At 38.3% G+C, this 15510-nt stretch overlaps 1 protein-coding gene across 3 annotated transcripts in view; it reads left to right on the forward strand.

The window, feature by feature from the left end:
- FMO5 (flavin containing dimethylaniline monoxygenase 5) overlaps nucleotides 1-5904 on the forward strand; it is a 40262-nt gene extending 34358 nt beyond the window's left edge. For all 3 annotated transcript variants that reach the window (XM_065905731.1, XM_065905737.1, XM_065905722.1), the window contains exon 9: nucleotides 1159-5904. In XM_065905731.1, the coding sequence (XP_065761803.1) occupies nucleotides 1159-1504 (346 nt within the window). In that variant the 3' untranslated portion in view covers nucleotides 1505-5904. The remainder of the gene's footprint in view (nucleotides 1-1158) is intronic.
- The last annotated feature ends 9606 nt before the right edge of the window (nucleotides 5905-15510 follow it).

Consider the following 15510-nt stretch of genomic DNA (forward strand, 5'->3'; position numbering starts at 1 on the left):
AGAGTTTTAACCACTGGGCTGCCAGGGAAGTTCCTTTTCCTATCCTTTTTGGATTTCTAGTAAGCCCATCTAATCACAGTTAACCTGACTTGAATTTTCTCTTATTTTTTTTTCTGCCCCACTGTTCTTTCTTTTTTTATAGAAAGTAAAAAGAGAAAGTAATCAGTTAGCTCTTAAATCCCACTGGCTTCCCAGATGGCACTAGTGGTAAAGAACCCACCTGCCAATGCAGGAGATGTAAGAGATGTGGGTTCAATACCTGGGTTGAGAAGATCCCCTGGTGGAGGGCATGGCAACCCACTCCAGTATTCTTGCCTGGAGAACACCATGGACAGAGGAGCCTGGTGGGCTACAGTCCATAGTGTCGCAAAGAGTCGGACACGACTGAAGTGACTTAGCATGTACTTTTCACATAGGTATTGTACTGTTACCACATTTTCTCTCCCAAAAGCCCATTTTGCTCTTCAAATCTGTACTTGGTATAATCATTCCATCTGGTTCCATTTGGAGGAAACTTGTAGGATAAGTCATCCTCCCCCTCCTTTCAGGATTCCAAATTAATGTTGGTCCTGGGAAGTCCTGCCCTTTGGACTCTACCATCACCTCGCTCATAAAATAAGTGAGGATCCCAAACTTGAGAATTTTTGTGGTGGGTTCTTTCTGACAACATCAGAGTCCTCTGTATCTCGATCTGCTATGTTTGCTTCCATATATCCACCCTTATTTTCTACAACATGCTTCCTCTACTGTAGGTAGTGCCCACGAATATTCTGTGCTCACATTCTATTCTCATTCTTGCTTTCTTCCTTCACTGTGCCATTCCCTTGACTTGTAATACTCTCCTCTTTGTTCTTACTTTTTCTATTTCTTCCATATCCTTCAAGAACTTATCATAGCTCAGTTTCAACTACCTTCCTCTACATTTCTATTTATCAGCCTAAAACCACATGATTTAACAAAGTCTTAAATTCTTCTCTGTTTCATGTGTACCTATCTACTCCAATAGATTATAAGGTCCTTAAGGATAGAGACAGGGTCTTAGCTTTCTTCTCTGTTTTCTACAGTTCCTATCCCAATATTGAGCCAATAGCAGATACTCCGAAAGCACTGATTCATTGAGTTGTTAATAGGCCATGGTTTCTGTCTTCTCTGCTTCAGGTTTGTGGAAAGCCAACGCCATACCATTCAGGTAGACTATATAAGTACCATGGATGAGCTTGCTGATCTGGTGGGCGTCAAGCCCAATCTGCTGTCCCTGGCCTTCACTGACCCCAAACTGGCATTCCAGTTATTTTGGGGACCCTGTACTCCAATCCAGTATCGTCTACAGGGTCCTGGAAAGTGGGATAGAGCTCGAAAAGTGATCCTCACCACAGAAGATCGTATCAGGAAGCCACTAATGACAAGAACAGTTGAAACCGATAATTCCAAGACTTCGACAATAACAATGGCCAAGTTTATGTTGGCTGTTGTTTTCTTTGCTGTGGTTATAACCTATCTGTAGTTGTTCCATTGTCATGGTTCCAGTTTTCTTTGAAAGCTGAATCTGCAGATGCCTTTGGAGCCTGACAAGACTGAACAATGTTCATTGTCCAAAAAGAGATATTTTATATTGTCCAGATATCTACTTTTCTTTCTCTTTCCAAAGCATTCATTCTTTTTCCTCTTTTCCCTACAGTGAAATCTCAGCATTTCATTTGTATTGATTTATTTCCCTTACTCTTATGACTCATTACATTTTCCTTCCAGTAATTCCTGGACCATGAGCTTAGATACTCTTTTAGTCATCTTTGTTTCTCCTTAGCAGAATTCCTGGCATGTGGCAGGCGCTTAATAAATGTGTGCCGTCATTTATCAAATATTGTGGTGGGGAACATAAGCCAATATCTACATAAGAAATGGATGACTCCATGTAACTGTGCTTCTGACAGTATTTGGTTTTCTACTAGAAGTGGAATCTTTTGTTGTTTTTAATATATAACTAAATGCATTTTTCCTGAGAGATAAGAGGAAAAAAAATTGTCTTATAACTGTTGTACACACCTAAGATAAGATATATAGATACTTAAATATTTTATTTCACTATCTATTCACTAGTATATCTGATAGCTGATCATTTTTCTTCTTTTCCCCTAAGCAACACATCTCTATTTTCTCAATGAGAACTACCTTCAACTATCTAGGCTCATGGATCGTTCTAACAATCTAGCAGCTGCCAACAGGCTCAACCTGACTGGAAAAACTGGATTTTAAATTAGTAGTCCAGTCCTTTTTGATCTCTCAGTTCTCATATTAGGATACAAGACTTTATCTTAGGAACTGTGATAAGTAGCCATCAACTGCTATAGTATGACCTACAAATGTGACTGGATTTCCCCCCCTCCCCCAACTCCTACTTTCTCCCCTCCATACCCTCCCACACACAGAAAGTCAAGGTAATTCAAAGAGGTCAGTTATATAATAAATTAAAATTGATGATAACTAAATATAGGGGGTATTCTACTTTTAACAGTTATGTCAGAAATTACAAGTTATGAAAAACAAAGCAAATGAAATGAAAATCAGGGACTCCAGTTTATGTCCAAGAGCTGCTGTTGAGTCTGTTTTCTCATCCATAGAAGTGTTGCTCTTTCTTGTGCCTCAGAGAAGTTAACTCAATGTTAACTGTTGGGCAAACTGAATTTCATGAAGAAAGGTACTGGATGTACCCATCAAGTGTGTGTTCATAAAGACGCTGTTGTGTAATACATTTTGGGATTGCTGTCTATGACTTAACAAAAGAATAAGTCTGAACAGCTGAAGAAACATTAGAAATCATCTGCTTTCCCAATATAAATAAGAGAACCAGAAATGTGAGAACTACAACTTCTTCTTAATCATAAAACTATTAATATTTGTACAATTCCCTGCTATTTTGCCTGTGGAAAAACTTCTTGAGAATGAGAAGGTCTTTTGCCTTCCATAATTCTTGTGATACTTGGGATTTATCTTCTATTAAAATGGACCTAGTATTTTTTTTTTAATTGGAGTAGTTGCTTTATAATGTTTTGTTAGTTTCTACTGTACAGCAAAGTGAATCAGCTATATGTATACATATATCCCCTCTGTTTTTGGATTTTCTTCCCCATTTAGGTTACCACAGAACACTGAATAGAGTTCCTTTTGCTCTACAGTAAATTCTCTAAAATGGACCTAGCATTTTCTAATTTGCAGACTATTCTAGTGCAAGAGTAAAAGAAAAGCCACTTCTTTTTCATTTCCTTCTTTTAACATATACATTTTCCTCTTTTAGCGTGTAAGTTTGTTGAATTAATAGTCCTTTGGCAACATAATTCCTAGTTATCAGTAATAAATAGTACACTTTCCTCTTTAAATAAAAAGCATGTAATTCTAAGTTCATTGACTCTCTCACTTTATGTATGATATGAAAGTTTACCCAAAAAAAAAGCCCATCATCGTAAACCAAGCTAAAAGGCAGATATGAATAGGAAAGTGAACTCAAAACAAACTCAAGATACAAAGCCCTAGTTACTGATTTTGTTGTCGTTGTTGTTTAGTTGCTAAGTCATGTCTGACTCTTTTGACCCTATGGACTGTAACCCACCAGGCTTCTCTGTCCATGGGATTTCCCAGGCAAGAATACTGAAGTGGGTTGCCATTTCCTTCTCCAGGGGATCTTCCCAACCAGGGATCAAATCCAGATCTCCAGTGTCTCCTGGATTGCAGATGAATTCTTTATTGCTGAGTCATCTGGGAAGCCCCAGTTACTGATTAATATTTATCAATTTACCACATCTTTCTTTTGTAATTATATTAAAAAGTAATATCATTTTCCTAATTATATTATACAAAAAAGAGAGAGAGAGAGAGAGAGAGAGAGAGAGAAAGCTTTCTTGTAGTACCAGAAAGTAAGGAAGCGCTCAAAAAGCAAACTGGTGGGAGTATGTCATAGGGACACAGGAACCAACTGAAAATGGTCCCAGTGGCCAAAGCTGAATAACAGTATAAATAATCTAGTGATCTCAAGTGGCCTAGGCCTGCAGCAGCTTGAAGTGAGGTTTTGGTTCCCAGCCAGAGACTGAGGCTGGATCATGATAGTGAAAGCACCAAATCCTAGCCACTAGGCCAGTCGTCAGTGACAAGGCCCTGACTCTTCAGCTTTGCAGAAAAGAATTCCCACAAAGAAAGAAAGTAGTGAAACCAGTAAAGTATTTATTAGGAAGAAAAAGGGTACCATATGTGTGGATAGAGACATAGACTGAGAGAGACAGTCCCTGAGTTGTGCCTTCGTGGCAATTTGAATTATCTTTATGGGTCATTTCTTCCAGTTTCTTTTGGCCAATCATTTTGATTTGCCTGGTTCGGTGTTCATATTTGTTATATCTCAGGATTCTCCCGTGTGTGCCAAGATGGAGTCTATGGAAAAGACCTATGGGTTGAGCATCCCTTAGCACTCTCCTTCAAGGAGACTTTCTGTGAATGTGTGGTCAGGAGGTCTCCTGACTTCAAGAATAAGAAATACATGGCCTGGGCAGGGCTCAACCTCCTCCCTTAATTGTCCCGATATTCTTGTCTTGGAGTTTCAGTTCACAGGGAATAAATCTCCAATCACTTTACTGGGTGGGGCGGGGGCATGGTAATCTACCTCCTGCCTCACTAGTACTGGATTATAATATAAAGTGTTAAAAATGCCCATGAGCCCATACTGATATAAATAAGTGATTGAGTAATAAATAGGGCAGAACAGACAAAACTCCCATAGGAAGAATTTTGAACATTTACATAACTACAGTACCCTCAAGGAGTTGAAGCATAATTTCCCACTCCTTAAGTATAGGCTGCAGAGAGTGACTTCCTTCCAAAGAGAACAGTATGAAAAGCGGGGGGAATAACTTTGCAGTGGAGAAATCCAACAAACACTACCTCAACTGGGTGATCAAGATTAACATCAACAGTGAGGTCATGTTGACAGTATGTGCTCTTGATATGATGTGATGAGAAAGGTACTTAGCATCTATGGTCTTCCCCCCCTAAAACCATAACCCAGTCTACCTGTGAGAAAAACATCAGACAAACCCAAGTTCAAGAATATCTTACAAAATACCTGACCATCTCAAAACTGTCAAGCTCATCAAAGAAAAAGGAAGGTCTGAAACTGTTGTAGTATAAAGGAGCCTAAGGAGACCTGATATCTAAATGCAAAGTATCTTGGATGGGTCTTGGAAAATAAAAAGGACAACAAGTAAAAACTGAAGAAGTGTTAATAAACTATGGATTTTGGTTAATAACAGTGTACTGATTGGTTTATTGGTTGTGACAAATGTACCACAATAATGTAAAATGTTAACAATAAAATAAATTGGATGTGGGATATACAGGGGCCCTATACTATCTTCCGAAGTTTTTCTTAAAACTATTCTAAAAATTTTAAATTATTAAAGAAAAAAGAAACATATTCCTTTGGTTCAGGAATTGACCCAGAGCCATAATCTAGTGGAGTTTTCTCAGAGAAGAAGTTATATTGGACAGTACCATTCATTTAAATTACTATCTTTTCCCCTGATTAGTCTACAAATAAAGCTGTTTTAATAAAGCACACTATAACTTACTATAGCAATTTTTTTTCCTTTGTTGAATAAGTATAGGCTACAGTTGTAGAGAGGAGAAAATGGTAATGTAAGGTCAAAAGACATATTTTCTTAAAATATTTAGTTAATTTCTTGCTTGTAGCTAGGTATATTAAGCCAATCGTCTCCACTAGCAAATTGTATGATATATTAATGACAAGTACATTCATGAATGAGATAATTTTACTCAATATTGGATCTCTGAATTGTTAATTTTATCAATAGTAATATAAAATAAACTATATAAACATCCTCCAGACTGCCTATTGGAATTTACCAAAGTGCTATGTTTTTACCATGCTTCTATATACGTTCTCATGCTATTCCCTCCCCCTGTTACATGTTCCAGCCTATTTTATATTTCACCTTCAAGATTCATTTTATCTGTTATCTCTTCCAGAAATCTCCTCTTGATTTCCAGGATCAAACAGGGGACTTATCTTTATGCCTGCACCACACTTGGTATATTGCTCAATTATACATGATGAATATCACAGTCGCACTACATAACATCAATTGTTTCTCTCATCTAGTTCTTCTTTGAACTAGTAAATTCCTTTGAGGAAGATACTTTATAATTAATTTGTATGTTCCTAGTACCCAATATAGTGTCTGAAACATAGTAAGACCTCAGTAAATTAGTGATTGGTTAATTAAATATATTCAACATGGGAGATAACAGTATGAATGAGTTTTTTAAAAAGTAAATAAAATAGTGAATAATACTTTACTATTTTATTAAAAAGTGATCAGGAGATTGAGGGATTCTTAACACTTTGAAATGTTTGTGGGCCAAGCACGTTCTTCCAGAAAATATTCTTGGATAAATCTTTGATCTGAGTCAGTATGTCATCTCTAATATTCTCTTTGGTTTGAAACACAAGTGATATGTCCTATCTATAACTTATTTCCTCGATCAAACACAGGATTTAAAAAGTCAGCCTCAGCACAGGAAAGAAGATGGGGACATGTCTTCCTTGATCCTCCTTGCTGTTCTGGTCCTCACTGTTGGGGTCCTTTAATGGACCGGAACCTGGTGGTAAAGAGTCGACGATAAGAAAGTAAAAGAGAGAAAGAGAGAGAGAGAGACAAAAAAAGACTCAGGGACCTAAGCGCTGATGGAGCCAAGGTGCTTTAATGATTTTTTCTATGAGTATATATAGTATAGGCTGTGGTACAAGAAACTTGTTTCGGGAATGACAGAGATCAGAAAACCAAACGTACAGGGACCATTACCAAGGGAACAAGGGGTAATGTTAGTCACAAGGTCAGGAGACAATCCATATCTCAAGAGAGGGGAATGAGACAAAGCAGTTTTGTCCTAATGTTTACTAAAGGAGACCCAAGCCTGCCTCACACAATGACCTCAGTCCCTGGGAGGAACGTGCTGTTCCGCTTGAAGAGGGACAAAGGACTCATGAGAGACGGGACATAGGAATCCTCCCGTCAAACATTCCCTGACACCTCACTACTGTTTCTTCATGTCTTGTCACGTTCCCTAGCTTCTTTAAAGTACCCACTGTCTCTTCTATTTGGAGTTAGAGACCTCCTGTTTACTCTTCATTCAGTGAAGATTTGAGCACCAAGCTTTCCACCTTTCTCTATACATATTACTCCTGTAGTTGATTTTTTCAGCACTTTTTTTAACCTCAGTTTTTTATTGATATATAACTGACATGCATTACTTTAGTTTCAAATATACAATGTCAAGTGTATACAAATATACAAAGTTTCAAGTACAATATAATGATTTATGCATATATTATTAAGTGATCACCACAGTAAGTATAGTTAAGATCTATCACTACAAATAGTTAATAAAGTTTTTTTCTTGTGATGAGAACTTTAAAGATCTACTCGGTTAGCAACTTTCAAACGTACAACAGAATATTGTTAATTATAGTCACCATGGTGTACAATATATCCCCAGGACTTATTTTATAACTGGAAGTATTTACCTTTAGGGGCTTCCCTGATGGCTCAGGAGGTAAAGAATCCACCATGTGTCCCATGCCTGGAGAATCCCCATGGACAGAGGAGCCTGGCGGGCTATACAGTCCACGAGGTTGCAAAGAGTCAGACATGACTGAGCTACTAAGCATTGCACACTTCTTTAGACCTCCTTCACCCATTTTGCCCATGTCCTGCCTCTGCCAATCACCAGTCTTCTCTGTGCACCTGTGATTTAAGTGTTTTATTTCTAGATTTCACATATAACTGAGATCATATGCTATTTCTCTCTTTGTCTTACTTACTTCACTTAGCATAATGCCTTCAAGGTCCATCCATGTTGTCGCAGAGGCAGGATTTCCTTTATTTTTATTGCTAAATAATATATGATTGTGTATATATACCACATATTCTTTATTTCTCCACGAATGAACAGTTTGGTTGTTTTCATGTTTGGCCTATTGTAAATAATGCTGCTATGAACATGGATGTGTAACCTTATTCTGTAGTTGATTTCCACAATTATGTAAGTAACACTTTTACCCACCCAATGTATTAGTTAGGATTAGTAACAGTAACCCAAAGTGGGTTAAACAAGGTTAAAGTTTATTTCCCTCTCATATTAAAAAGTCTGGAGGAAGACAGTCCTGAAATGGTAGGGCAGCTCCACAGCATCTCTTTCTGCTCCACTATCAGCATATGGCTTCTGTCTTATGGTCCAAGATGGCTGCTGGAGCTCCAGCCATTATAAGGACATTCTACACAAAAGGAAAGAAAAATATAGTTTCCTTTCTCTTAAGGCAACTTCCTGGGAGAACACTGCCTTCCACAGAACATTGCCACTTGGATCTCATTGGGAGTATTCAGTCACATATATCTAGCTACCAGAAAGGCTACGAAATGTATCCTTATATAGAGAGGCAATGTGCCCAGGTAAAAATCAAGGCACTGATATTAAGGAGGATGGGAGAATGAGTATAAGTATTGAGGTAGACCTTTACCTCCTGGCCTCTCAGTTCAATGACCTTCTCACCCCAATGATCCTATAATCTACCTATGTCATTATCATCAAAACCTTGATTTCAAGCATCTTACTCTCCAAAAACATCTCTTATCTTTCCAATACACTTACTCCATTACTCTTAACTCCAACAGTTTTTTGACTCCCCTGTGTGCCCTCCATCAACCTCCTCTTTTTTTGGGGGGTGGGGCATTGTGCTGGGTCTTTGTTGCTTTGTGTGGATTTTTTTGTCTCTAGTTGTTTCAGGGCAGGGGGTGGGCTACTCTTGGTTGCAGTGCGCAAGCCTCTCACTGCAATGGCTTCTTTTGTTGCAGAGCACGGGCTCTAGGCACGCAGGCTTCAGCAGGTGTGGCACATGGGCTCAGCTGCTCTGCGGCATGTGGGATATTCCCATACCTGGGGCTGAACCCACGTCCCCTGCATTAGCAGGCAGATTCTTAACTACTGGACCACCAGGGAAGCTTCATCAACCTGCTCTATCTTCACTTCTTAACCCACCTGGTCTAAAACCCATGGTCCAACATTATATCCACACCCTACCTTGCACTCTGGATTCCATTGCCCTTTCCCCCACACTTGCTTGGGTATTACCTTTGTTATGTGTCTTCACTAAAACACTCAAATAGGGCGAGAGAAAAATACCACCTGACATCTTAAATTCATGACTACTAAACCTTGCTTCTTTTTTCTCTAAGACAGAAGCAGTCAGAAGATTTTCACATCTTTCCACTCAGAGCCTGAGGTTTGTAATGAGGGCTAGTTACATAGGCACCCTCTGCCTAGCATATATCAAAATTCCAAGGTCCCCAAAGGAAAGCAGGTGTTCAATATAAAACACATGGTTAGACTTCACTGGTTAAGAATCCACTTGATAATGAAGGGGACATAGGTTCAATTCCTGGTCTGGGAAGATTCCACATGCCACGGGGCAACTAAACCCAAGCACCACGACTACTGAGCCTGCACTCAGGAGCCCAAGCTCTGCAACAAGAGAAGACACCATAATGAGAAGCCCATGCCCTGCAACTTGAGAGGAGTCCCCGCCCACCACAACTAAAGAAAGCCTGCACATAGCAGTGAAGACCCAGCACAGTCAAAAATAAGAATAAATAAATATAAGATAATAGATTCCATAATTTACAGGAAACGGATAAATTCCTTTACAAGAATAATTAAAAAAAAAAAAACAAACCCACATGATTATACAGTTTAGTCTCAGGGAGCTACTCTTACCAGGGTGGTAAGAACCCTCCCAAAATCCAAATTCTCAGACACCAGACATGGTTAAGGATGTCACCTGGCCTTCCTGAGGATAAACAGTCTCAGGCCTGGAGTCCTGCCCTCCTTGAGAGGGCAATACATATATAAGTTATTTGGAATTTTTCTGTACAGAAGATTTGTTCCCCATATTCTGGTTGGTTTTAATTCTTTATTTTGGGGGATATGGGAAGCAGTATTATGGTTACAGGAGTCAGCTAACCCTTTCCTGCACATTGCCTTTTATGAGGAGTCTCCAATACTGGTCTCCAGACTCTTGTCTGGCCCAGTGTTTCCCAAAATTTGGCTCTTGAGCCAGAAACATCAGCATCATCTGGGATGTGACAGAAATTCTCAAACCCCACTCCAGACTTACTGAATCAGGAATTTTAGTAAGTCCTCCTGATGCATGGCAAAGTTTAAGAGTTACTGATTTAGCCAAATAGTGAGGAAGACCTGTACCTGCTCTTTCTGTCAGGCTTCAAACTGATCCTGAGGTCTCCACTATCTGCCAGAACCAATAGATGAAAGTGGGTTAGGATGAGAGTGGTGTGGAGTCAGGGTATATGCAAACTAGCATCTTCCCTTCCCTGTGGATTTTAAATAAACTTATTTTAAAGCTCTCTTCAGATCATTCTTTTTCTCGATTTCCTTGCAGGCAAATTCTCTCATTTGAAGAGTCTTCTTATGAAACATCATGGTACTAGATGTCTGTGTTTTACTATTTGGATTGCTTTAGTAATTTTTTATGGTTTTTTTTTTTTTTTTGAGGGGAGGGGGCCGATTTCATTCTTTCATAAAAGTTGAAAAACTAAAACAAAGATTTCTTACATAACTTTTGCCCAAATTCCCTAAAGGCAAGATTTTACATACCAACAAAGGAACAAGGAAATTAACATTCATAAAAAAATTGTTAACTAAACCACTTATTCAACTGTCATCACTTTTCCCACCAATTTCCCCTTTTAGTTCCAGGATCCTATATTACATTTAGTAGCTATGTATCCTTAATCTCCTCTAATCTCTGTCAATTCTTCAATGTTTTGTTGTCTTTCAGGACCTTGACAATTTGAAAGACCTAAGTTCCATACTTTATTTCTGATTTATTTACTTTATACCTAATGTTGTTTTTCTATCGCAGGATCCCGCCGAGAATATCACATGCCCTTTATTATTAGGCTGCTTTAGACTGTGACAGTCTCTTACACTTTCCTTGTTTTTGATGATCTTGACAGTTTTGAGGAGTACTAGTTAAGTACTTTGTATCCCTTAATTTGTGATTGTCTGATATTTTCCCCTCGTGATGAGGCTAGGGTTTTGCATTGTCAGGAGAAAAACTACATAGCTGAAGTGCTATTCTCATCACATCATACCAAGGGTACTATTAATCATTTACCACTAATGATGTTAACCTGTTGAGCTTGTGTTTGTTAAGTTTCTCCACTGTAAAGTTATTTTTTTTTCCAAATTGTCTTCTTTGGAAGGAAGTTACTATGCTCTGCCCATACTTAAGGGTTAAAGAGTTATGATCTATCTCCTTGAGGGCACAGTATCTACATAAATTTTTTAGAATTCTTCTGTTTGGGAAGAATCCTCCCCCATGTATTTGTTTATTCAATTATTTATATCAGTATGGATTCATGGATATTTATTTCATAACATGGGTTATAATCCAATACTACATTATTTATTCCATTGCTCAAATTATTCCAGCTTTAGCCACTTGGAGCTGTTGCACTGGTGCCTCTGACATACCCTCATTAGTTTTTTTAAAAGCACTTCTTTACTTTCTGGCACTACAAGATGCTCCAAACTCATCTTGTACATTCCCTGTCCCAGTTTTAGGAACAGTCATTTCTCTCAGGAGTCCTGGTTACTCTAACTAGAGAATGGTATTAGAAATCAAAAACTTGGTGCTAAGTGTGCTCATTGCTACTGGGGTGTCATTGCTTCCAGGCCCTTCAGAGGACAGAGCTTGGAAATATGTGTATTCTAACTCATGAATACACAATTATTTCTATACTTATCCATCTATTTCTAAGCTAAACATGACTTCATACTAATGAGAGAGTTAAAGCTTATGCAGATTGATAGGGAGTCCAAGGCCCCTTGAGGAGCAGGCAAGCATTCTTTCAGATATTCTTTTGCCTTAGTCACATAGGACTTGTTTCCCTTAAGCCCTATATAAATATTACAATGATATATCTTACTCATGTGAATGCTTTTCTGAGGCTCTGAGTTAATGACTGTAATTATAACAATATATCTTAACTGGGATTTTGTTCTTTCTCAAGACTGGCACTACTGAAGCCCAGAGACATGTTGCCTGGAACCTGTTCCTCCTGGCTAGCCTTTTCCTGATGTTGTCTCAAGACGTATGTTGTGGGAGAAGGGTCCAGTAAAACTTTTACAACCTTGAAGTATTCTTTTTATCTATTCTCAGCAGCCAACTGAAAAGTATATAATGCTCAGCTCATACTAGCAAAGTGGGTACTCTTCTACCCCACTTCCAGTTCCTTATGCTGGAAGCTTTCCCTATCCTTTCACTTTAACAAAATCTCTGCTGCACAAAGTTCTGAGTGACTAGGACTGCGTCTTTGGTCCTAGAGTGAAATCTTCTCCTTCAGAGGCCATGAACCCGACACCAACCACCATAAGTGAAAGTGAAGTCACTCAGTTGTGTCCGACTCTTTGCGACTCCATGGACTGTAGCCTACTAGGCTCCTCCGTCCGTGGAATTTTCCAGGCAAGAATACTGGAGTGGGTTGCCATTTCCCTCTCCAACCACCATAAGCTATCACTAATGTCTTCACCTCTAATCTGGGATTTAGTGATCCCATGCCTAATCCTCTTACTTTATATAGGAGAAAATTTACAACTAGAAAGATAAAGATACTTCCCCTAGTCAAACAACTTACAGTTAGCAGTCTACTTGCATCAAATCAAGTTACTTGGTGATGCTGTGTATATGCCAGGTGCTAAATCAATGAATTTTAGTTAAGATGTTAATTAAGATACTAATTCTTCCAATAATATAAGTCTATAATTTTGGAGGACATTTTCAGTGAACATTTAAGTCATATGTGTCATTATAGACTTTTATGGGTCTATAAGTATCATATTAGGAATCATATCTATTTGGGGTCATAGTGGTTTCTATGGAGATTTCAAGATTGTGAGCAAGTCCAGAGCAAGGGCCTTTAGCTAAGACCAGCAAGTACTAGGCCCCTTATAAAGATTTGTTAAAATTAACAGACTATACGTATCATTTCAGGAAATAACTGGCCAAGTATTTAACCTGAACCTCTTTTATACAATGATCATCTAGATGTTCTACCTACCCTTACAAGTGGTTTCAAGGATCACATGACACAATTCATATGGAAATCCTTTGAAGCCTGAAAAAATTATGATAATATATGGGGAAAATTCTGGATCCTTGAATTTTGTCCTTCTTCTTTCTGGTAGACAGAATATATAAACTTCACTACTACTTCTCAGCCTGTATAAAATTATTACAAATAAAATAAAAAAGGAATGAATTCCATGGTGGTCCAGTGGTTAGACTCAGTGCTCTCACTGCCATGGGCCTGGGTTCAGTCTCTGGTTGGGGAACTAAGATCCGACAAACTGTGCAGTGTGGCCAAAATAAATAAAATAAAAATAAGAAGCCACAAAGGCTCAATAGCCAAAGAAATCTTGAGAAAGAGGAACAAAACTGGAGGTATTACACTTTCTGATTTTAAATACTAATAGTCAAAACGGTATGGCACTGGCATAAAACAGAAGACACATAGACTAAAGGAAGAGAATAGATAGCCCAGAAATAAACACATATATATACAGTCAACAAATCTTTGACAAAGGCACCAAGAATGCAAAATGGGGAGAGTCTCTTTAGTAAGAGATTGGGAAAATTGAATATCCATGAGCAAAAGAATGAAATGGAACACCTATCTTATCTATCTGAAGATGGTGTCAGATCTCACAGGTTAAGGGCTCGGTCCTACAAGACTGTCCTACCCCCACTATAAAAACATGCACTTTAGACACCAACCACAAGTCCAGCTTGTCATCTGAGCTTCTGAGAGATGGGCTATAGATCAGTTTCCCAGACCTCCTCAGGTTTTGTTGATTTGCTAGAGTACCTCACAGAATTCTGAAAACCCATTTACTATCTAGATTATTGGTTTATTATAAAAGTATATTACTCAGGAACCAGAAGGAAGAGATGCATAAGGCAAGGTATAGTCAAAGGTCTCAGTTTCCAGGCCCTCTCTAAGTAAGCCACTCTCTGTGAATCTCCATGTATTCACCAATCTGGAAGCTCTCCAAATCCCTGTCCTTTTGGGGTTTTTATGAAAGCCTCAGTACATAATCATGACTGACTAAATCATTGGCCACTGGCCACTGTTTCCCGTAGATCAGGGGTATGGGACTGAAAATTCAACCCTCTAAATAGTGTTTGGTTTTCTTGGCAACCAGCCCCATCCTTAGGTTCAGTCCAAAAGTCATTTCATTAACCTAACAAGAGACACCTTTAATGTTCTCATCATTTAGAAAATGCCAAGGATTTTGAGAGCTCTGTGCCAGAAATAGAGACAAAGACCAAATACATGTTTCCTATTATAAATCATGATGTCACAGACCTGAGTAGGCATTTCTCCAAAGAAAGTATACAAAAGGCCAACAGATACATGAAAAGGCACTCAGCATATCCTTGCCTCCTTTGTCAAAGATAAGGTGTCCATAGGTTCGTGGATTTATCTCTGGGCTTTCTATTCTGTTCCATTGATCTATATTTCTGTCTTTGTGCCAGTACCATTCTGTCTTGATGACTGTGGCTTTGTAATAGAGTCTGAAGTCAGGCAGGTTGATTCCTCCAGTTCCACTCTTCTTTCTCAAGATTACTTTGGCTATTCGAGGTTTTTTTGTATTTCCATACAAATTGTGAAATTACTTGTTCTAGTTCTGTGAAAAATACCGTTGGTAGCTTGATAGGGATTGCACTGAATCTATAGATTGGTTTGGGTAGAATAGCCATTTTGACAATATTGATTCTTCCAATCCATGAACACGGTATGTTTCTCCATCTGTTTGGGTCCTCTTTGATTTCTTTCATCAGTGTTTTATAGTTTTCTATGTATAGGTCTTTCGTTTCTTTAGGTAGATATACTCCTAAGTATTTTATTTTTGTTGTTGTTGCAATGGTGAATGGTATTGTTTGCTTAATTTCTCTTTCTGTTTTCTAATTGTTAGCTTATAGGAATGCAAGGGATTTCTGTGTGTTAATTTTATATCCTGCAACTTTACTATATTCATTGATTAGCTCTAGTAATTTTCTGGAGGAGTCGTTAGGGTTTTCTATGTAGAGGATCATGTCATCTGCAAACAGCGAGAGTTTCATTTCTTCTTTTCCTATCTGGATTCCTTTTACTTCTTTTTCTGCTCTGATTGCTGTGGCCAAAACTTAAGAATATACAATGGAAAAAAGAAAACCTCTTTAACTAGTGGTGCTGGGAAAACTGGTCAACCACTTGTAAAAGAATGAAACTAGAACACTTTCTAACACCATACACAAAAATAAACTCAAAATGGATTAAAGATCTAAATGTAAGACCAGAAACTATAAAACTCCTAGAGGAGAACATAGGC

Source organism: Muntiacus reevesi, chromosome 1 (genome assembly GCF_963930625.1).
Source record: "Muntiacus reevesi chromosome 1, mMunRee1.1, whole genome shotgun sequence".
Taxonomy (NCBI): domain Eukaryota; kingdom Metazoa; phylum Chordata; class Mammalia; order Artiodactyla; family Cervidae; genus Muntiacus; species Muntiacus reevesi.